The sequence below is a fragment of the Patagioenas fasciata genome, chromosome 5, assembly GCF_037038585.1.
Source record: "Patagioenas fasciata isolate bPatFas1 chromosome 5, bPatFas1.hap1, whole genome shotgun sequence".
Classification (NCBI taxonomy): domain Eukaryota; kingdom Metazoa; phylum Chordata; class Aves; order Columbiformes; family Columbidae; genus Patagioenas; species Patagioenas fasciata.
This window is the reverse complement of record NC_092524.1, coordinates 3,872,169-3,895,037: the sequence shown is the minus strand read 5'-3', so window position 1 is coordinate 3,895,037 and position 22,869 is coordinate 3,872,169. Positions and strand designations below refer to the sequence as shown.

Here is a 22,869-nt window from a genome sequence, read left to right as displayed (position 1 = left end):
TGCCTGCTTACAACAAACTCCTTAAGAAGTGTCAAAAATAGACAAGATGGGGAAAATAAGCATTGCCTGTAAATCTGAGGCTTTGCAAGACTAACAGTGAAAATAAAACTGAAATAATCAGTGTTTGGTGCGGAAGCTCTGCTATTAGTAGAGGCTTTTTTTGCAGTTTGGTGGATCAAATGCCCTCACAGTTTGCACAGTTGTAACAAAGTCAATATATTCATTGACATATGGGCCAAATTCAGCACCCCATAGGGAACTTCAGCCTCCTCTTTCACACCAAATACACAAGGAGAAGCATATTACTATTTTGTCTCTAAGAATAAAATTAAATCCTTTTTTATACATCACTATTTTGACTTGGTGTGGTGCCTGTTTGTGCAGTCGAGCTGATTCTCTGGGTATTGTATCTTTATGAACTGCTCTAAGCCTGGCTTGTTGTATAAACTGCTCTTTAGATCTTGGTATCTAAGCAGTTCTGTATTCCTTAAAATTGACAGAAAATTGCCAAACAATGTTCTTGTTTGGTGTCTTTGGAGGAAAAAAACATATGTTTGTTGTAACCTGGCAGCCAACTGATCAAATCAAGCCCAGGCTGCAGTTTGAGGATAACACAGAGTCTGGATGTCTTCTAAATAAATAACGCACTCTCCTCAAGACAAAATGTAACTGCTATGTCTGATGTACTAACACTTTCGTTTTCCCCCTCCAAGCAGGTACTGATCCAAATTTATCAGCTTTCCCAAGTCAAATGGCTCCTGTTCCAGCAATCGCTAAACAGCAGCTGGAAGGACAATCCAAGTAAGTTTGCACACGTGAGAAGCTTTTTGTTGTTATTGACTATTAAGCTGTGATCGGTCTGCAAAAACCTGTCACCCCTCACACTGCAGGCTACTTGTTCCACTTGTTTAGAGTACAAGTTTATATTAAATTTTTGTATTGTAGGAGATAATTTGTCAGGGCATTGCGTATTAAAATACATTTGGGTTTTTTTTTCTTTTCAGGAAGGCGAAAGAGCCGAAAATGAAATTGTCGGGATCTGCTCTGGAATTCAGTCTGTCCTCATCACCCGAGGCCGCCCCCAAACCCGAAGCTCCTCGGAATGTGACCCCCTCCCAGCAGCCGAGCCTGGGGCTCTGTCCCCCGAGCCACAGCGCGGTCCCCCCGCTCATTCTACCTCATCCTCACTCGGGCGTTTCTTACGCCATTTATCTGCACCCTTCTCAAGCCCACACTGTGACCGCCTACAACCCGAGTTTCATGCTGCAGCCTCTACCGTGTGCTAACGTCACTGGAGCCAAAAGCATGAATTCAAAAGGGTTAAATACCATAACCACTGAGGAAGGGGATGGTCAGACTGCTACGGATGAGCTGACAAAGTCCTGGACAGCTAAAGAACGAGCGACTGTGAAATCAGAAACTTCGTCACAGAGGTGCCTTAAAAGATCACAAGCATTACAAGAGAATAATTATATTAAAAGGTTCAGAAGTGATGAGGAAAACCTTGATACTTCTCTGGTAAGTTAAATTATTTTTAAATGCCATTCTCTAGCTTTAGGATGTTGCCACCTACTCATTTTCAAAGTGACTTAGGAGCCTACCAGTGCGTGTAGATGTTTTAAGCAACGTTACACTTGAAGGGCTGATGTTCATTTGTTGTGCTTGCTGATGTTTAGGGGGCTGGCTTTGTACATACATACATACATTATATATACACACATATACATATATATATGTATATATTTTATATTTATATATATACACACACACATATACATATATGTTTTATATATATGTAAAAATATATAGTCTGATAGATGTATAAATTTTACATAATCTTGCTGGTGTTTGCAAATCATCAGGTAGAATATACAGTACACAATATAACGCGTATCTTTGAAAGGTCAACCCAGGCTCAGGCTGTATTTTTCTCCTTGCTCCCGTCGCTTCCCCCTCCAAATATCCATTTCCAAGATGTGTCGGAGTGCACAGATGTTAACCAAAATAAAACAACTCCCAAAACATTTCCAAACTTACCTGGAGAAGCTCAGGTTGCTCATCTTCATCCAGTGGCTGCCACTCGTTCCTGGCTTTGGTGTTAGGAAGGAAAGCGGACACATAAAAATCGCTGGACAGGGAATGTCCCAAAATTCCAATACGTTCTAAATATTTCCTTCCAGTGTTGCACACTGTTCATATTGGATTGTTGCCAGCGTAACAATACAGCACATCAGGAGAATACGAGGTTCGGATACACCTGATACACGTGGAGAAGCTGGTCTGGATTGCTTTCTACTCCTCAGTTGCCAAATGTTTTAGTGCCTCTGTAAATCATTAGGCTGCTTTAATTGCGCTTGCCAAAAGTCATGAAATGTCATCAGCATTTTGTGACAATGAGCAGTGTCAAACGTCTCCTGGCTGTGAGGGAGCAAGGGGGAAAATGTGGAGCTCGTTGACTTATTGACTAGAAATTACTATAGCACAGAGTTGGGAGAAAGGAGAAACTTCCCTTCCTCATTCTTAAAATGTATAAATATCATTGTAGACCTGTAATTGAGAATGTTAAGTCCTAACGATGTCTGCCCTTGGTTTTGCGTTTACTCTTTCTAAAAGGGAGAATCTATTAAGAATGAAAGGCCACCTTCCACTAGCTCACAAGTGAATGACGAAACGGACGATTTCCAGCAAGAGAGACAGAACAAAACCGAAACCTCCGATCAAAACACGGCAAGTTGCTATGAGCAGTGTAAACGAGAAGATACTCCAGAAGATGAGGACAAGACTAAACAAGACATAGCTGTAGCGTTTGCCATTCCTGCTCCCGAGGTGAGCCTGGCTACACTTAGATTATCTATAGTTTGCTTTTCAAGCCTTCCTTTGTAGGAATGTAGGGCTTCTGTTTCTACACAAATATGGGGACATAAGTGACTCCCAGGCTTCAATTGGGATGAAGATCACAAATAAGTAAATGAAGGCAATGTTGAGATCCCTTACCTCCCCTGTTCTCTGTGTGTATTTGCTTTCAAATACTTTGAAACAGAATCACATGAAGCTCTCTTCATCAGTAAAATGTGGAGCTCTGCAGTTAAGAGAACCAGAATAAAGAACAGTTCTGTTGACAGAAGCAGAACTTGTAGATGCAAAAGGATTGTCTTCCAGTCTTTGCTTTATGAAAAACACAGTCCAGCAATGAGTTGACAGGATGATTGCTGGGTCTGGATGTTTCTTCTGGGAAAAAAATAAACATATTCAGGCTGAGGATTTCTCTTTGTCTAGTCCAATAGTAATGTGGCAATCCCAGGCAGAGCCAGCTGACTTCTGCACAGAAATCGTACTTTAGAGAGTCAGTTGTGTCTAATTTCAGACAGAAAGTGGTACGGATGTGGAATAAACGATCCTGGGGATACAGAGGATAACGAGGAACAAGGCAAGAGGGATGCAACTTTGGAGAAAATCTTCATGTTTGTTTATTACACGTTTGGGGTAAATGTAGATTTGTCTTTTTCTTTTCCAGACATTTTTTCCATCTGGTTATCTTATTCCTCTGACTCAGTGCACCCACGGCAACAAGGCCGGTGTTTCTAATAAAGAGAAAGCTGGGATCTGCTCGCTACAGCACACTACGTACAGCTCTCCCATCGCTGGTGAGTATTGAACTGGCTTACAGGAGTCTGGCTTAAAGAACTGTGGGCCAGATTCACCCCACTGAGGTAAGGAAATCGCAACGCGATTGATTCTCAATTTTTAATCTCTTTCAATACTTGATTTCTCCGTTTCAGGCGTCATTCCAGTGACGGCATCTGAACTGAAAGCAGTTAACATTCCTGCCTTTCACATAACACCGTTCAATATAATGCTGTCCCCGACGTCTATCGCTGCCGCACCCGTGCTGAGCAACTCCTGCCTCAGCTCCAGCAACGCCGGTTCTGCCCAAAATCCGAGTCCTTCCATTCTCAACTTCACCCTGCAACACGTAGGACTGATACCTGCTGGGGTGCAGGTCCCCACAAGTCCTGCGCTCCAGCACGTGCCGCAACCAGAAAGTGTCTGCTGGAGCTCGGAACACGTGAACCTGCAAGAGGAGAAGGTAAATTGATAAGAATACATCACAGCTTCTGGGCTGCAGTGGGTTGAGTGGTGCAGGTAGAATTTAAATGCACTGTTTTTTGATCTTTATAAATCAGCACTGCCCGAAAAGAGCTGGCAGTGAAGGGCAGCATAAGTACAATATGATTAAGAGGTTATAAAGGGAGAACACAGAATGTCAGGGATTGGAAGGGACCTGGAAAGCTCATCCAGTGCAATCCCCCCATGGAGCAGGAACACCCAGCTGAGGTTCCACAGGAAGGTGTCCAGGCGGGTTTGAATGTCTGCAGAGAAGGAGACTCCGCAACCTCCCTGGGCAGCCTGGGCCAGGCTCTGACACCCTCACCATGAAGAAGTTTCTTCTCAGATTTAAGTGGAACCTCTTGTGTTCCAGTTTGAACCCATTACCCCTTCTCCTACCATTGGCTGTCACCAAGAAGAGCCTGGCTCCATCCTCCTGACACTCACCCTTTATATATCTGTAAACGTTAATGAGGTCACCCCTCAGTCTCCTCTTCTCCATCTCCAGCGCCCCAGCTCCCTCAGCCTTTCCTCATAAGGGAGATGCTCCACTCCCTTCAGCATCTTTGTTGCCCTCTGTCTTCTTCGCTGTGGAAGTGGAGCCAGCTGGAAGATGAGGAGATGTGCAGATATAACTACTTTAGAAGGAGGATTTTGCATAGATTTGAGACGATACTTATTAATAAATTGCCCATTTGTTACTTAATCTTTCCTCCTTAATCTCCTTATCTACTCTCAAGTTCTTGCATTTAATTTGAGCTTTTTTGATAGGATGACATTGTAGAGGATTTTGAAATATTTTTTTTACCACATGAAGCTTTTCTGGATATTCTCTAATACTGTAGTGCCTAAGATCTATTTGTATTTAAAACAGGAGATAGAAGAGGATTAGAGAAACCAGATTTTTATTTCATTGACTTTATCTATATAGCTTCATCAAGGAATATTGTTTTCTCAGTAAGGGGTTAAGTTTTTAAATTTTAAAGTATTTTTCTAACATCCTGTGGAAACCTACAACTAGAATTCACTATTTTTTTCCTTCTTTATAAAGGAAAATAACTTTCTGTCTCCTGTTCAGCCTCCTGTTCCAAAGGAACCCCAAGAGCCCCAACAGGTCACAGAGAATTTCTTCCGCACGCCAGGAGGACCAAACACGGGATCTTCGCTCTCTGTGAACTCAGATGGTACCGAGAGAACCTCTCAAGGGACTCTGTATATTCCTCAACGAAAACTTGAAGTGTCACAAGACTAATTTTGGGATATCCGATTGCTGAATTGCGTTAGCAGCTGTAATTACTGGTAACGCTCTGCACACGTCTGGGATTGTGCGATGGACAATGTGTGTTTGGACGTGTATTGGCAAGACTGGAATAGCCTTAATGCAACGCTTTAGAATTAAAACTGGCTCTTCATGAGAAAGTTAATGTCTATTTTTTTTTTTCCAAAAGGCTTACCTGAAGTATTATAGCAACAAAGTTATGTATCTAGGGATTTTTGTGTTGCTTTTCTGCTATGCAAAGTAAGCTGAGATTGTCTTTGTACAGAAAGGTACAGTTTATCAGTCAGTACGTATTTTGCACAAAGAAAAGTACTGTGAGCGTGTACATATTTTATGTCTTAACAAAAAGGCCATAGTTCAAACGTCTTGCGCCTGTGTTCAATAATGCTCTTTTGTAAAGTTAGTTCAAAAAAAAAAAAGGAAAAAAAAATTAATCAAGTTTTATATAAGTTAAGGATTATTTATACTGTATTTTTTAATCAATTTGTTCAGATTAAACTTACAACAAACTCAAAATTTGACTTTTTTTGTTTGATCTAATTAAATTACTTAAGTCATACATTGTATATTCACTGGTATCTTAATTCCTTTCTTATTATCAGGCGGGTGTACTGAAGAAAGAGAAAATGGTATTTAATCAGAAAGGGTTTTAAGTAACTCAGTCTGTCTCCTGAACTCCAGCACCAGAGATAACATTTCATAGTAATAGCAATTAGAGGAAACCAATTAGAGGAAAAAATGAAGTTTGGAATTCAGAGTATCCTTATCACCTCTTGTATTAAACTCAGAATTGGAGTCAGGTGTACACCACATTCAATAGGGTCTATAGGTTCTCCCAACACTGGGGAAGCTTCAACCCTAAGAGCAACTCTTTGGAACATTTACCCTAAGGAAAAAGATGAAGCCTCCTCACACGCATCTTAGACGAGAAGGAATAACTAACAAATTAAAGGAAAACACAGTGGATCTGCCTTCCCATGTAGAAGGTGCTTTTCTGTCCCGATTAGGCCAGGAGAAACACAAGCAAAGCCCAAGATTCAGGCTCAGACTGGGTAAAAAAGCACAGTTAGAATGACTAATATGGTAAAAATAACCAGCTTGATTTTACTAATGCAAAATCATAATACAAAATACACTTGACAGAATAGGATCACTACTGAAATACTCTCACATGATGGGGAGAGAAGAATAAAGGTGCGGAAATGGGGGATTCTCACTGCAGCAGCGAGGAGATAATTGATCATCCTTACACATGCTATCAATTTAATCTCAGAAGTACAAAGATTTATAGAAACCTGCATTACCCAAAGGAAACTACAAGCCTTTCCTTTTCGGACACCACAGGTGACAGAATAAACAACTACAGCAATTAGGGTTGGAGTAAACGATCTCCCAAACTGCGCTCTATCTGGAAAAGCTGCCGGGTGTCCCTCTTACCAGCTGCTCTATGCAGGCTTGGTAACTTCACTTTCTCATTCATTTTTCAGGCTGAAAAGCCACCATTTTACTCCCCACACAACCCATGGTGTGTTCTGAGCTCACTGCTGCTCCCCTACCCCAGCACCCCCAGAATGTGACCCCCATACCTGTTGAGCTCCACGAAAGTCCCTCCGAGCCTCAGGCTTCACTTCTTTATACGCTGCCCTTCCAGTTCTCCGAGCAGGCTTTTCTAATCCACACCTTTGATTCCTGCGTCACCAAGAATATAAAAATTCACATTTCTGTACACCCCCCATTGCACATTTCAAGTCTGTTCTTCCAAAAGCCGCAGTGGAGTGGGGATTAAATGAAATTCCGACTAACTCGTACGGGTCTGACTGCTCTGAGCTGTAAAGAGCCTCTCAACAAGAGTCGCTCCTTTAGGGGCACCCGATATCTGCGCAGATGCACAGGAATGAAGCAACACCGGGAAACTTAAAGGTTGTTCCCTGTCTTTTCCCCTTAAATTCTCTGACAAACTCAAAGGGAAAACACTGATATTTTGGGGCAAAATCTTTCTCCACAGATTTCCCTGCAAAGTTGGTTACAGTGCAAATCTTACCAAGTATTAACGCGTGATCTACACAGTGTGAGTGAGCATCGATAAAGATTCGGTTCCCTCAAATGTTAACTGATAAATCCCCACTGGTGCAAACACAGGGCGGTCACAAACCGTAATAACCACATCCACGGCACCCTCACCTCTGCATTTCACCTTATTTGACACAGATTTCCCTTAACCATCCATGGAGAATGACAAAGAAGGGACGGAGCCCAGCTCTCCTGCTCAGGAAAAACTAGTCCCACAACTTCACATCGAGGACCTTTCACTACATTAGTGAACAGACCCCTAAAATCCTCAAGTCTGAGGTGGATTTGGGGTTTAATTTTCTTACGCTGCCACGGCAGTCCCAGAATTGAGACTAAACTATAGCCTCCTGGTGTTTAATCCCTTGCCGTTTCACACCCAGCAAAGTCCATGACACCAAACAGAGTTTCTGAACTCAAACGTCCCTTCAGAAAACGAGAATTACCTTCTAAATCCACAAAGCACTCAAAATAAAACCCTGTAAAAAGCGAACTTTAAGTGCTCCGTACTTTACTTTATGTCTCTGATGCGTATGCAGCATCATCGGTTTCCAAGGGGCTCAGCCAGGCACGGCCAATGTAACTGCAACGATTAGACCTGCTAAACCTTACATATACCCCGTTTCCCCAAAAATAAGCCCTACCCCGAAAATAAGCCCTAGTGTGATTTGTCAGGATTTTTGAGGATGCTTGAAACATAAGCCCTACTCTGAAAATAAGCCCTAGTTACAGCTCATTTAAAAAGTAAATTTAAATAACGTCCAGACATGTATAAAAAGGCATTTTTGGGAGCAAAAATTAATAGAAGACCCTGTCTTATTTTCAGATAAACAGGGTATTAACCAGCCATCTTAATACCTAAACCCAGGAAAAAATTTAAAGCGGGAAGCCTAATTCTCTGTACCCTAAAAGCCACACCAGTTGTAGCTATGAAATTATAAACCGCTCAACGAAATTCAACTTGGTTTAATACCGTTGAGTTCCAAAGCTTCCTACAAACAGGTGCTCGGGCTTTTTTAATAATTATTTTGATAAATCATTTTTGGCAGTGTGAGTGCTTAGGACTGAAGCCTGGCTTTAATCTTTATTTCTGCGCCATTAGGCTGCAGTCAGGAATGCCCTCCAGGCGTAACACGAGGGGCCGCATTGTTGTCCAGCGACTCACGGGTGGACGTAAGGGACCGAAATGCCAGGCTTTTGTCAGAGGTTATTTTCAGCCCCCTGATAGCAGTGGCATTGCTCAGATCCCTGAATTTCACCCCCATTCCCCTCCCCTCCCTGCTTTTATAGGGCTGACAGCAGCTGCCGCATTTAAAGAGAGCAGGAATCCCTCGTGGTCAAACCCTTGGAGGCCCAACACACCAGGGAGAAACACCGAGCGACTCCGGTAAGTAAAGTATTAATAGATTGGGTTCTGCCAACACCACCTGATAGCAGCATTTGGCTACTTTGAGTATTATTTTTTATCCTAAAAGGTTGTAGATACAGCTTATTGCTTGACAAAGAAAAATGAGTAGATATGATACAGAAATGCGAGTCCTAGAGAAGGATTTTATATTTGGGGAACCCAAGTGATAGAAGAAATAGAAGAGATAGAAGAGATTCTTCTGGGCTTCTCAGCTTGTTGAGTAGCTACTAGTGATACAAGAATGGGGCTGTGGGATCCTCCTTAACGAGACACATGCAAAATCGGATAACAGAAGTTCCAGAATATTCAAAATAAAACTGTTCAATAGCTACAGAATTACGTTTTCCACAAATAGTTTGTACATACACTTTTTAAAGCACATGAATTCGCACGCATCCATAATTTCTTAAATCAAAGTATTCTAGAGATAAAAAGTCCCAACTAAAAACCCTCAAAACGTTTCATATCAACGACCAATGGGTTTTATATCAGATGGGAAAAGTTCTATGCAGACTTCACAGAAAATGGCTAGATAAGAATGCAGAACGAGAGAATCCACGCATCCATCACCCAGGCATTAAAGCATAGCACAATGGGTCAAGTCTTTGGAAAAGCTCCAATGGTTAATATGTATTTATATACATAACCTTTAAAAAGCTTTCTACCTAGAGGTAAAATTATTTCAAAGAGTAAAGCCTTACATATAGATAAAATAATTCTGTGTCTCATCTCGACCATCACGGCACCGTTTGACAACCCACGACGGTTTTGCTCAGCACTTAAAAGCCTTAGTGCGGGGATAGGGATTTAGAGAAGGATCTTGTGGAAGGAAAAGCATGAGCTGATAGTCTGGGATTAGGTCTGGAAAAAGGAATTTGTACACATTCTACACATTTGTAGAGCAGACGCCGTTTCCCACAGCCCCAAGAATCAAATGGAATTCTGTGTATATGTGTGGGGGTGTTGGGGTTTTAAGCCAGAATTAAGTACCTAGTTCCAGCATCAGGGTGCCTTATCTTTTGGAAGTGCAATCTTAAACTTCCGCAAAAGTGTGGATCAAGGAAGTTTTAAAAGAAATGTGGTGTTACTATGTTAGAAAATTAGAGGTAATTGGAAGGACACAGATTGGAGCAAAGGGCTCAGGGTTTTTCTATCAGCTTTGCGCATCACGCGCTTCATGTCAGCTCGCTTAACATCTTGTGTTTTGAAAGGGCTTGTCTAACTGACCGCTGTAATGAAAAATCCATATTTACTTTCCTGGGTCAGTGTGGAAATTCCCATCTCTTGCTCTCTATGTGTTGGTTTAATGTAGAAATAAACGAAAAACACTGATCAGCCTGAGATTGTGGCGGAGGCAAAACGAATTACTCTGTATCCATAGTCCTTTGAATGCATAGAGATATAAGGATTATGATTATAAATACATGACAATATTGCATCTTTCATGAAATGGGCTCACTCTTCAAATACAAACATCTTCCCTGTTGCGAATCTATTGCACTGAGATGACACTTTCTGCAATGGATTTAGATAAAAACACCTTCAGGCTTTGGGGAGATGCGACTTTACACCGCAGATACAACAAGCTAAAATATAACGGAGAGTGCTAGTTGCAGAGAAAAAACTACAGCAGCGTTTTATTGCTGCTTTTCTAAAGGCAGCTGTACATTGTTACCGCCACAGTGCTGGGGAGGTGACACTGGGGACAGTGGAATGAGTGACTGGTGGTCACAGGACAGGGCAGCAGCCGGCGGTGATTAGATACCGGGATGGAGTCCTGGCTGCACTTCCCACAGGCTTCAGCTGGGAAAAAGATCTTTAAATGTTGTCCCAATGCGTGAACAGAGAATTTATTTGATATTATCGCTATTTATTAGCTAAGGAATCAATATTCTTATACTTTTAACCAAGCCTAGATGAAACAGCAAGCTGGGACTAAAACAGAGACACAAGGCACATCCTATCCATAGGTCCTGGTTCAGCATTTCTACCACCATTCCTACATTTCCCATCCCATTTATCACTCCAAATTCACCCTGCAGCACACGTGCCCGAGATAACCCTCCCAGACACACACTAAGCGACTCCTGCAGCCCATTCACACACGGCTTAAGCTCCAGACTATCGTGTAAGCGTTCAGAAGGGAAAAACCTCACGTTTAGCAGGAAAACACCAGTATTATTTTCCACACCTTTCTTACCTGCTGTATTGCACCAGCGCCACCTTTTCCTCCTCCACACACCTTGAGCCAGCACCGCATCCACTTCCCACCTAGATCAACCCATCTAAATATATTTTTGGATTATATTCTTATCACCAGCACTCTGATTAGCGTGCCACACGCTCCGTGACATCCAGACTCGCTAACAGAAGACGTCTCACATGTTTTCAAGCCAATGCAGAGCACAGAAACACTTCAAAGGCTTCCCTGCAGCCCCGATAGCAGGTTGCGAGCTCTAAATAACAAGCAGCACGTATCCTTGGCTGCACAGCTCATGTGTATAAACTCTACTCCACATAGTAGCTTCATTTTTAAAAGGAAGGATACGAGCTGCTGAATGGTATTAAAACAAGCCCAAGAACTCTCCTCCAGCTTAACAGTACCCGCGTGGCTGCCAACACGCCGCGATATTCGTGCTCAAAAGCTTCTCCATCACCTGTTTTGTGCATTTAGATGGGGCCCATTCTACTAGATCACTAAAACATAACAAGCCCCCCGTGGTCACCGCAAGTTAACCAGATTTAGACAGCAAAGTTCAGGGAGTTTCAAGGGGATTTGGATACTGCCACTTGTAAAACTGAGTGAAATTCATAGAATCATATAACAGTTGGTGTTGGAAGGGACCTTTGAAGGTCATCGAGTTCAAATGAAGCCTCTGGGTATTATTTTTACGACAAGTAGGAGACCAACTTCTACTTGCCCATCGTAAGGATGGAGATTTATCCACTGTTATCATTTAGATGAGTAAAAACTAAGAATTCCATGTACCCCGTGGGATTCACTCGCCCTTGGCAGCATTGCCGCACCGGCAGCATCTGCAGGGACGGCCACGGGTCAGAGATGAACATCACTGCTCTTACGGGAACCTTTTCACTGTGACTTCTTTCTCCTCCAGCTTCCCATCAGGTGATGCCAACAAGACATGGAAAATGTGCGTGCATGCCCAGTCACGCTGCTATAATTAGCCTCAGGAGCGATGGCTCTTTCAAGAGCTCTAACCACAGCACAAGGGTCACTATCGCCCCTTATCAGACTGTTTCAGAGATTATATATATATTTTCACCCCCCTTTGGCTAATGATGTAATTAGAGCTGCTTTCCAAGAAGTTTCCCGGTGCCACAGATTGAGATGCTGTATGTGGCTTTGAGAGGAGCTCCAAAGAGCACAAGTGGTTTTACAGAAGCCGGAGGTACCAACCGTTCTCCTCCCAGGCAGCAAAGGGATTCGACTGGAAACCGCACTTGAAAGGGAACATTGTGAACACAAAAACCTCATTGTAATTTTCAAGAAAGTGGCGCAAAACTGATTTTTATCTCCCACTGCTCTTCCTTAAAATGTTTAAAGCACTGCTTGAACTGTTTTTGTAAGAGGGGAAAAATGGCACCAAGAAAAAAGTACCTTAAAATAGGAGGAAATATAGGAATGGCAGAATGAGACAATAAGATTTTACTTATGTGAAAGATTTCCCTCGGTTCCTTTATCTCCATTTAAAAGAAACAAAAAGCAAAAGGATTTGCACAGTACTGTTCAGTAAAGCCTTTGCTGAGTAAGAAGGGATCAAATTCATAGTCTGTTCCATGCGTGCAGTCATTTTTCTCATTTCGGCTACTTTGCTTCTTACTCATTACATTACAAATAAACAGAGGCAAGCGGAGCTTGCTTTGCCTTTTTTGCATCATTACTGTTTTCTGTTGGAAGAGTTTGGCTCACAAACAGCTTCCCAAGGAAACTGGCAGAGTCTGAAAGTGATGAATGTTGTTATTGTCTGACAGCACATTGACAGGTATTTGTCTACCCAGGTGACAGTCACAGCAGGGAATATATAATTATAGAGGGTTAAAGATATACTAACAACTGCAGCACTAAAGCAGAGATGTTTGGATGTGCTGGTATCTGTGTGGTTATCAAACACAGAATTGGAGAATACCAGGTTGGATGGGACCACAAGGACCATGCGGCCCAGCCTTTCCTGGTGCAAGCCCAGTCTAGCCAAGCTGGCCTAACACCCTGTCCAGCTGAGTCTTACAAGTGTCCAACACCGAGGAATCCACCACTTCCCTGGGGACATTATTCCAAAGGTTCTAAAGCATGTCCACGTTACTCCATCTTCATTGCTACTGCTTCAGCATCTGCACACACTTCTAAGATAGCTTCTTTTTCCTGGGCAGGTGTGTCTTCTATAATATTGCATGATTTATAGTGTTAGTCACCAGAAAGAATTCCCTTTGGGTTCAGCTTGTGGAGCTGGTGTATAGGAATTGTTTGTTTCATTCCAAAATTGAGGATACAGCACAAAAGTCACTGAGATGATGATAAACACGTGGCACTAAGGTCCAATGTCCACACATAGTAAAATGCTAGTCTAAAATACAAGCCATCAGCTATGTCACATCACTGCTGTGATAAACTCCCTTATCTCGCTTGACCTCAGGAGAAAATTCTCAGGTCTGATCCAGCATTCAAAATCCTTTCCTTAGGTAAGAATACCTTACGGTTAATTGAATTAAACACAAATTGCACGAGCCAGCTTTGAAAGCACTATAATAAGGTGCTGACTGGTTTTCCAAGAAGGACAAGGAAGGCCTGCGCCAGGAGCTTGGAACAAGCCGATAATACCGTGTGCAGATGACAAGGTGACGTCCCAGTCTTTCCAGAAACGATGACTCAAAGAGGAGAACAAAAGGGCAAACCGCAGGTTGGGGTTGGTTCACATTGTGAAGGGCAGTTACGGAACCGGCCGTCAGCGACTGCAGCGGCTCCGGCTCCGACACCGCTCTCTGGTGTGACCTTGGGCATGTCACTTAACCAGAAAGAACGGGGATGGCAACCACCATCCTTTTTTCCTCAGATGTTTAGATTTTTAAAAGAATTGACGAAGAAGAACACACTTTAAGCTCCGTAGGAATCTGTTATTATTTCACGATGGCTGTGCAGCACAGGGAGCTTGCAGCGGCCTAACAAGGAATTCAGCAAAGCAGCAACTTGTTTCTATTAAAGTGTCTGCTGAAATAAAATTATACATTTGTTAAACATTATAGTGGAATTACCCACGTGTGAATTGTATAGAATGATATCACACTGACACAGAAAATTGCCTTTCTACGTGTCACCGAGGAAGCTCTTGTGGCACTGGATGAACCAGGACTTGCTTTGGAGAGGTATAAACAGCACTATATGCTGTCTCTGAACAGAGAGTTTAGGTGGAACAATGTGCCATACAAAATTTAATACCAAATAATGTCCATAGGTTTGCCTGAACTCCACTCAAGCTTCAAAGTGTTTGTTAGTGCCATAAAAATCTGTCTCGCAAAATCAGAACAATACACATAAAGCAAAAACTGAGGGGAAAAGGCTACACCAGGAGGGCAAGATTGAAAGAAAATGACTGTTTGTTGGAAAACAAATCCTAGATCCAGTTATCCGAAGAGGCTGGAGTGACCCTGGCATATTTTTACTGCAACGCCTCACAATCGTTTCACATATTTACCAGCACAAAAAGCACCCGGCTTGCACCCTCACCCATGCATGGGATACGTCCCTGCTACTGCACAGGGGTGTGGTATATTACAGGTATGCAATAGGAGTTGGCTGGAGAAGGGGGTAAAAAAATAATAACGAAAACAAAACAAAACAAAAAAAACCAAAGCTGTTCTGTTTAAAATAATTCTCTTCTGCTGTTGTATTTATTTTTGCAACTTGGTTTTCTGGGTTACCCTGCAGATCTAAGGATGCCCAACTGGGGAGGTGGAGCCAAATGCGGTGCCTGCGAGAAGACGGTGTACCACGCCGAGGAAATCCAGTGCAATGGAAGGAGCTTCCACAAGACATGCTTCCTCTGCAGTAAGCTGGCCTGCACTGTTTTAACCCCACAGTATCCCCATACTCTGTAAAATCCCCCTTTTACATCTAGCAAATTCACTTTTGTATTACTTTGCACGCAATAAAGAAGCTTCACAGTTTCCCCAATTCAACACGTTTGCTCACGGGACACCTACAGCTGGATTTAAACACCATAAGCAACATACAGGACGATTGAGGCAACCAACACCAGACTCAGCTTCACACAGGGAAGGTTTTGTGAAGCTTATTCATCTGATTTCTGGGAAAGTTTAAAGCAGAGGGCAGTCCGACATTAAACAACCCAGCGTGGCGAGACGGATTCCGGTCCGACGCTCTATAAAAACCTACGGGCAAAACCTGTTTTCCCATCCTGTTAGTAGCTGAAGGATAGAAAATAACCGTATCTGTTTTCAGTTGGTTTTCTGAAATGCCACTGTGCAGCTCTTAATAATCAGTTCTAGTCTGCCCCTCAGGCTCCTGGCTTTTCTTATTCCAAACATGACTTGGATTACTTTTATTAGGGACATTAGAATACTATAGTATTATGATATCTAGGTCAATCTCCAAGAAATGCAACCTTCTGTCCCACACCACCACATATTGCAGGTTTGCTTCAAGTTAAAAAGTCCAAGAGAGATAAACAGTGTTCCTAAGAGTGAAATATGTCTTATTAGGATTATTACTTTTATGGTGAAGCCTGACATTAGTTCATTTCACACGGGAAAGCTGAAAGACATTAACCTGCTGTCACCAAAATCTCTCCACAAGTACCTCAGTCTCCTCCTTCCCCATATTCCATATAGTCCCACATTACTTAATGTTTTACTCCTCTCACCTCTTTAATGTCTGGCAGATCGCTTGCAGGAATCCCGCTCTCTACAGGTGCATTAACCCTGGACAAATTAGAGAGAAGGCATCAGTTCAGCTCTGCTCAGTCTTTGTAGAGAGAATCAACAATTTGCTATGACCTACAGAGAGCCAAATAGTTCATTTTGCAGTCAATGCTTGATGTTTAGCACCTTTGCAGTACGAATTCCAGCTTAGAAGCCACTGAATCCAATTTTCACCCTCGTTTCCTGGATGGACAGAGAATTCTGCTTTGGAGGATGAGACCAGCATTAGATGCTGGGGTGAGACGGGGCAGCGCGGAGCAGTCGGCCCAAGGGACGCACCGCAGTTTTCTCTCCTTCCTCTGAGGGCCCTGCAAGTGATGCCCAAATCATCAAGTGAGAAAGAAACCCCCCAAAAAAGTTTCAAGTTAATTGACAACCTTCGGGCAATTCTTCCAGAATGGTAAAAATCTCCGTTTTGTGAAAACTAGAGGCTTCTTATTGCTTCCATATGCTGCCTATAACAATATTAGATATCAGAGAAACTATAGGGAGAGGGACATGAACGTGGTAATTATGAGAAAACCTTTCAGTGACGCTTGTGCTTTATCAAATTCTAGAAAATGATAAGGCAGAAGAAGGCAAATGAGTAGACTCTCCAGTGTCTAATAAAATAAACAGCTCTCCTAACAGGGCATAGTTGATAATATTTCTCTCCTATCTAATACCGGAACAAGTTTAAGCTTCATTCTCAGCATAAATAATTCATGACAAACAACATCCATCCATTAGCTCTGCTGTTTCTTCGGTTTATTGTTGTTTTTCTTCTGTTTGGTTTTGGTTGGTTGGGTGAGATGGGGCTATTTTGTTCTGTTTTATTAGCAGGTTTTATTTGCCTCTAAGTCTGAACTAAATTATTAATAGTTTATATACCAAAAAAAGTATTCCCAGCAGAAATATGTTTAAGCTCACAAACTGAAGATGCATCTAAGGCCAGCTGGCACAGGAGAGGTACGTTAATTGGCTTGACTTCTCCCATGATTCACACACTAATCAGCAGCTCAGGACGACTCAGTATCATGTTCATGGGCTTTTCAATGAACCAATTATAGGATTTCATTCCTCAACAGAAGAAAGATGATCCTCCCTGACCTAATCTTGGCACAGAAAGAGTTAACCTACTTAGTTTTTATATTAAGTATATTTAAAATATATTATTTTAAATTATATTTAACCAGGCGCACCAGTATTTTCCCACCAAAAAGTTCAATTTGGGCAAAATCATAGACGATTCAAACCAACCTGTTAAAGCAGTAAGAATTAAGCTAAACTACAAATCACACCCTCCCCACTCCATAATTTTTAGCTACAAACATAACAAAAGAGAAACTTCTTTCCATCAAACCCTCGTTCCCATTTATCTACCTTGTTTCCCGGTTGGCTTGGACTTGAACCGCAGCTGTGAGGGACGTTTGGCAGGACCTCACACCACCAACCTGGACCTTCTCCGTGCCGGCTGCTGACTGGGATCTGTTGGCAGATGACGGGTCTCAAAAGTTATTTCAACAACAGCACTTCAAGGGCTTTTGCTCCATCTGTCACGGTGAATTGATACCCTAAGGAGCCAGAAATAGAAACGCTTTATCTGCTGCTAGAGTTTCCATCATCCCTTAACTCCCTCGGCAAACATAATTATCATCTCAAAGCAGAAGGGAATGGAGCACGACAAGATCAGGTTCACACATTTACAGAAGGCTCTCGTTTTATTTTGTATTAACTATAAAAGGTCCTTGCAAATTATTTTTCCCCTCTATGAAGTTGGGTGACGGGATTAAGGCTGCCGAGGTTCCAGCACCAGCTGAAGTTCTCTGGTGTGGATGAATTTTAGACTCGCAGCAGGACAGATACAATTAGCACGGAGGGAAAACGGATTAATCACAAACTCAGCTGGCTCTTCTGGAACTTCAACTTCCAACCACTTCCAATATTTGTGTATTTCACAGGTTTCTCTTGCTTACTAAACAACTTTCTTTTCCAAGCTATCAACGTGACTGGAATGCTCTCTTGTTCAAGAGAAGCTGCAGAGAAATGAACAATTTATAAGTGTTGAGACTTTGATTTTTAAGCATACTACAAACCCCTGATTTTTTTCTACAGAGACCCCAAACAGAAAAGCTTCATCCTCTCTCCATGGGGTGGCCGAGTAGTAGAAGTCAGCTTCTAAATACTGATCATGTTTCAGATGAGCAAAGAACTTGGGAGGGAGCGATCAACCTTCCATAGCCGCTCGATTTGAAAAACCACACGAGACCGGGCTCAGCAACACTCGTTAGCTCTAATTCTGACTTGTGCTTCTCAAAACATGGACACTTGCTCCCCAAGATCCCTGAATAAGCATCTCTTGGCGCTCATTACCTTCTGGTCCTTCCAAGTTGAGGCTCGGGTTGAAGTGGTGCCATGGAGGATATAGTGTGTATTCCACTGCAAACGTTGGACTTGCCTATAGCACCTTCTGCTCAAAAATCTCCAAGACCTTTCCCAGTGAGCTAAGCCAAGCAGGATTTCCTGATAATGAACACAAGGATGAAAAGGTCTCAGTTTTTTGAACAGCTCTAGTCATCCTCTCACCATCCTGGAAGAAGTCTAACAGAGCTGAGACTACCAGTGATTTGGGATCGTGGCTTTGCCTTGCACTGCAGGTCAAACAAATCAATAAAAATAAGTCCTGCTTGATGCCTTGGACACAGCACATAAATTATATCCTCTTCTAGAAACATTAAATTAGCACGGGCTGAGGTGAGAAAGCCACCGCAGACTCAGAGTGGTTATTTTGAAAGGTGCAGATGCACAGTGGAACCAACACCTCTGCAACCTCCTTTTTAAATATATATATATATATTTTTAAGATTTAGGATGATGATCTCAAATCCATCTTAAGCTTCACAGATCTAAACATATCATCTCAACAAGCCCATGATTTTCCTACGGTTGGAGTAAAACTTTAAAGCGGCAAAAGAAGAGAACTTTGTGTGCACAATTACCTTAGCAACAGCCCAGTGAAGTTTTATACCGACAACAACTAACACCATCCTTCTCCCGTCTCCATTTCTCTTCCCGTTGGCAGTGGCTTGCAGGAAGGCCCTGGACAGCACCACGGTGGCGGCTCACGAGTCGGAAATTTACTGCAAAACTTGTTATGGGAGGAAATACGGCCCCAAAGGGATCGGCTTCGGCCAAGGGGCTGGATGTCTCAGCACCGACACTGGTGACCACCTGGGCTTGAATCTGCAACAGTGAGTTAAATCCCATCCACAACACGTTGGGTTTTTCTGGTACTATTTGTCACTTAATAGGGTATTTTAGATATTTTATTCTGTTTCCATAACAACACCTAGCGTGAGTAGCAGAGCAGACTTTCCTACAACCTTTCCTTCGGTGGATGCAGTAATTTAACAGTTTTTAATGATGTTCGGTCTCTTCAAGCTTTCTTTATAATCTACCTCCTCCTTCAACAGGCAATTATTCTGCAGAACAGCCTTTATATGTCACCAGACGTAAATATTCACTGCAATTGTAATTTGCCATTAGCAGCCCAGTGGTAAAGTCACATTTATCACAGAACATGAGGACGTTTCTTTTCCTATCAAATACAGTTAGGTTTTACTGCTAGAGAAATAATCACACTACACATACTGTTAACTCTCCTCTAAATGGGGGAATAAGGCTTCTAAATCCTCCCTGTGGCTCGAATAACACAAACACACCAAGATGATGTTTGAACAAAGGAATTCTAATGGGACAACATCTTCCAAAAGCCTCAGCTGCACATAATTCCCTCTGACAGTCCAGTTTTATTGTATTTTTCTATGATTCTCAAAGCTGCACGTTTCCAAATCCACTGCTTTCTTCTGGTGTCGCTATAATGAAACCAATTAACCAAGATGCTGTGCAGGAAATAAAAACTGAAATAACGTATTTAACTATAGCTTCTTGTAAGATACGAATCCATGACGGGCAGAGCTCTGTATCAAAAACTGTCACGTCCTGGAGATTTAATGACCTGTTGCAAGCCAACAATCCTGTAATTCAAAAAGTCATTCTGTGAAAGGCTTTAGGACATAAAGCACAAAGTCCAGGAGAACAAAGCAAAGCAATTTTTCTGATGTGCTCTTGACCTTAGACAGTTAAGAACCCCAGTCCCCCATTCAAATGTTACACTGACTAATGAAATAAGTGCATCTAAATCTATAGTGTCTTTCCACTCACTGAGCACCATCAGAGAGCCAGTTACAAAGAACAGAGGGGTCTTTTGTTCGTATTTTCCCTCTTGTCACTCAATAAAACAAAATTATTTGTTGACTTTTCAATAAATATAATCTTTTCGGCATGTGGCTACATGTACTGAGCCCAAAACAAGTAATATCAGCAGTTACAGCACCGGCTTTTCAACCGTACAATAGAATTCAATAGAAAACTTCAATTTTGTCTTTCCCCCTTGATTTCGCATGCCTAAGATCACTGATTTCGTATTTCTTTATCGCTTACCAAAAACTCATGAAATCGTATATCTAGAATGAAGGCAACATTTTAAGTGGCATTTTAAAACACTGAAAACTTCTGCTTTAGGGGGTCACCCAAGTCTGCTCGTCCTTCGACACCAACCAACCCTTCAAAGTTCGCCAAGAAGATGGTAGATGTGGATAAATGTCCCCGCTGTGGCAAATCGGTGTACGCTGCGGAGAAGATCATGGGAGGAGGAAAAGTAAGTGGTTAATGCAGAACTAGGAACCAAACACACTCTTATAATGGCAATAAACTACAGCTAATATGTCCTTAGTGGTTTTAGTCACAGTCTCAATGAGGAAAACATAAGGAATAATTAACAAATTGTGTGAGAATGGGATGTACATTCAGGTTTAAAACCGTGTGCTTTTCGTGAGCCACCTTCAACTCTTTGCATCTGGTTACCGTACAGGCTGGTTCTTCTACCACCGTTATTCTACTATCACCTCTGGGGATATTTAGAATTTAAACCTTTATTTGTAGTGGTAATTGTGGATATATTAAAGAGATTCCGTGATTAGAAAACCAAATGCCTGGCCTATATGACACGTTAGCTCTCTAAGAACTCACACTAAACTATTATCACTGCACACTAAAGAAACAGCCAAAACAAGAGTCATATCTACAGCTTCCTGATTTTTAACAGATCTCCATGAATTAGAGTCACTAGGGAAGATCTTGATATGGGATAACATAGTAATTGAAAAAAGACTAACCAAGAATAGCTAAGAATTGAAGCCATAAGACCAACAAACAATTTTAACCTTTTCACACCATCAAAAAGCAATAGATCTTTTGTTTCTTTTATCTGCTACCTGTGCACTTTCTATAAAGTACAATGAATTGTCTCCATGTCCTCAGCCTTGGCACAAGACGTGCTTCCGCTGCGCTATTTGTGGGAAGAGTTTAGAATCTACAAACGTTACGGACAAAGACGGAGAGCTCTACTGTAAAGGTAAGAATTGCCACGAGAGGAACTACTGAGTCCATCCAAAATTAAGTCTTTTTAGACCTGGAATTGCCATTGTGATTTACCTTATTGCACGCTTAACAACGTCAGGAAATTTCCTTTCTATGATTCTGTTATTTTCAAAGGTCATCCCTTTAAGGTCGCAGCCTTAGTTTGTATTCTTGCCAGGAAAAGTTAAAAGATTCCTCAACTATATTGGCAGCACATAAGATAACAACGCATTAATGCTAAATTATACATCCAGATGTTCTCAGATCAAAAATTCACAGACTTCACTTGACTCTTAGAAACAGCCTAAGGGGGAAAATATGCGAAGTTTTCATATTCTTGGTTAAACTACATAGGCAATACTAACAAAGAATACTAACGTTCTGTGACTTTGGGTACAGTCTGACCATTGCAAGTGATCAAATCAGTGTATTTGGAGAAATATGCCGACCATTATTTCTTCCTTAGCAGAGCTGTGATAAATTACTATGTGCACACTTGGCAATAAAGAGTCAAAACGAACGGTTTAAAGTACCATCAAAAGCCTCTGGACTACACTGTAGTTGTTTTAACCTCCTTTGAAAATCTCTGACTTTGTACTCAGCCTGTGTTGCTCATACAGACCGCGTTTTACTGAGTATTTTCAGACAGAAAAGGAGCTTTAACGAAAATGTTACTTAGACCTTAAACACAGATTCTTTTTGGAGCAGATTAGATGTTACTTGTATTTAATTCAAATATGTGATGCTAGTTTCACTATTAGAACCTGTCCAAGCTTCTGAGAAAGCCACTATTTCAGATTTCCTTCCTTTTATTAAGTTTGGATGCAGGACTAAAGCCAAAATCACTTCTACATGAAAACATTCAGAATATCATTTACCTCTCTCCTTCTTCTGCAGTTTGCTATGCAAAAAATTTTGGTCCCAAAGGAATTGGCTTCGGTGGCCTCACTCAAGTGGAAAAGAAAGAGTGTGAATGAGAAGAAATGGATGCGACGGGCTCAAACCGCTGTTGAAGCCACCAAGTGATAATTGTCAAGTAAAACATTAAACATCACATATTGCTAAGAACCTATTGAATATTTTCCACCTTGCAGGAAAAAAAAACTTGTGAGCTTACATCTTACGAAATTCTTAGAATAGCTTAAAAAGGTACAGTGATATTAATAAAACTAGATTAAATGAAACTAGATTCATAGTTGTTGTACAGTTAATAAGGCCAAAAATCCTCATGGAACACTATTGCTTCTTAAACTAGTATTTACCACACTTTAGACTAGAATTTTAGACTCAGCTTACTGTCCTGTTAAGCTAGAGATACCTTATGGAGTGTTCTGATTTAAGCTGTATTTTGCTTTGTTCCGAATGTTGTGTAATGTCTGTATTTCTATCCATCTCCTAGTGGTGTTTTGAACATGTTGACGTTATTTCTGTTATGGTAAAACAGATGTTACTCATTTTGAGACAATTAAAAAGGATTTGAAATTCTCTCTCTCAAAGGGAGGTATTTCTGAAGAAAAACAAGTGTCATAGAATACAGTGTTTTGTTATTGTATCTTCTCAAGCTACAATAAAGTACCAATATTGCTTCACATTA

General features: G+C 41.6%; 2 protein-coding genes and 1 long non-coding RNA gene across 6 annotated transcripts in view; 2 read left to right on the top strand and 1 right to left on the bottom strand.

The window, feature by feature from the left end:
- The window catches only part of E2F8 (E2F transcription factor 8), a 12,094-nt gene extending 6,224 nt beyond the window's left edge, over positions 1 to 5,870 (top strand). Inside the window, exons 9-14 of one of the 4 annotated variants that reach the window (XM_065840167.2) lie at positions 714 to 801; positions 1,005 to 1,518; positions 2,614 to 2,826; positions 3,515 to 3,644; positions 3,780 to 4,087; positions 5,159 to 5,870. In XM_065840167.2, coding sequence (XP_065696239.1) covers positions 714 to 801; positions 1,005 to 1,518; positions 2,614 to 2,826; positions 3,515 to 3,644; positions 3,780 to 4,087; positions 5,159 to 5,359 — 1,454 coding nt within the window. In that variant the 3' untranslated portion in view covers positions 5,360 to 5,870. The remainder of the gene's footprint in view (positions 1 to 713; positions 802 to 1,004; positions 1,519 to 2,613; positions 2,827 to 3,514; positions 3,645 to 3,779; positions 4,088 to 5,158) is intronic. The other 3 variants (XM_065840168.2, XM_065840170.2, XM_065840169.2) reach the window with 3 other exon arrangements.
- Positions 4,559 to 15,816, bottom strand: LOC139828061 (uncharacterized). Its single transcript, XR_011739233.1, has 3 exons — positions 15,758 to 15,816; positions 6,973 to 7,075; positions 4,559 to 4,713 (listed from the first exon to the last, which is right to left on the bottom strand). It is a non-coding gene; the product is annotated as an uncharacterized lncRNA (long non-coding RNA).
- CSRP3 (cysteine and glycine rich protein 3) lies at positions 8,725 to 22,869 on the top strand. Its single transcript, XM_065839321.2, has 6 exons — positions 8,725 to 8,840; positions 14,803 to 14,922; positions 18,877 to 19,045; positions 20,379 to 20,514; positions 21,177 to 21,270; positions 22,173 to 22,869. Exons 2-6 carry the CDS (start codon positions 14,811 to 14,813, stop codon positions 22,250 to 22,252), a joined length of 591 nt encoding a protein of 196 aa, XP_065695393.1. The 5' UTR covers positions 8,725 to 8,840; positions 14,803 to 14,810; the 3' UTR covers positions 22,253 to 22,869.

Excerpts from the sequence above, each read along its gene's own strand:
- CSRP3 (XM_065839321.2), top strand. The coding sequence starts at position 14,811 with ATGCCCAACTGGGGAGGTGGAGCCAAATGCGGTGCCTGCGAGAAGACG. Across the intron at positions 14,923-18,876 it reads CAAGACATGCTTCCTCTGCA|TGGCTTGCAGGAAGGCCCTG; the intron begins GTAAGCTGGCCT and ends TCCCGTTGGCAG. Across the intron at positions 19,046-20,378 it reads CTGGGCTTGAATCTGCAACA|GGGGTCACCCAAGTCTGCTC; the intron begins GTGAGTTAAATC and ends CTTCTGCTTTAG.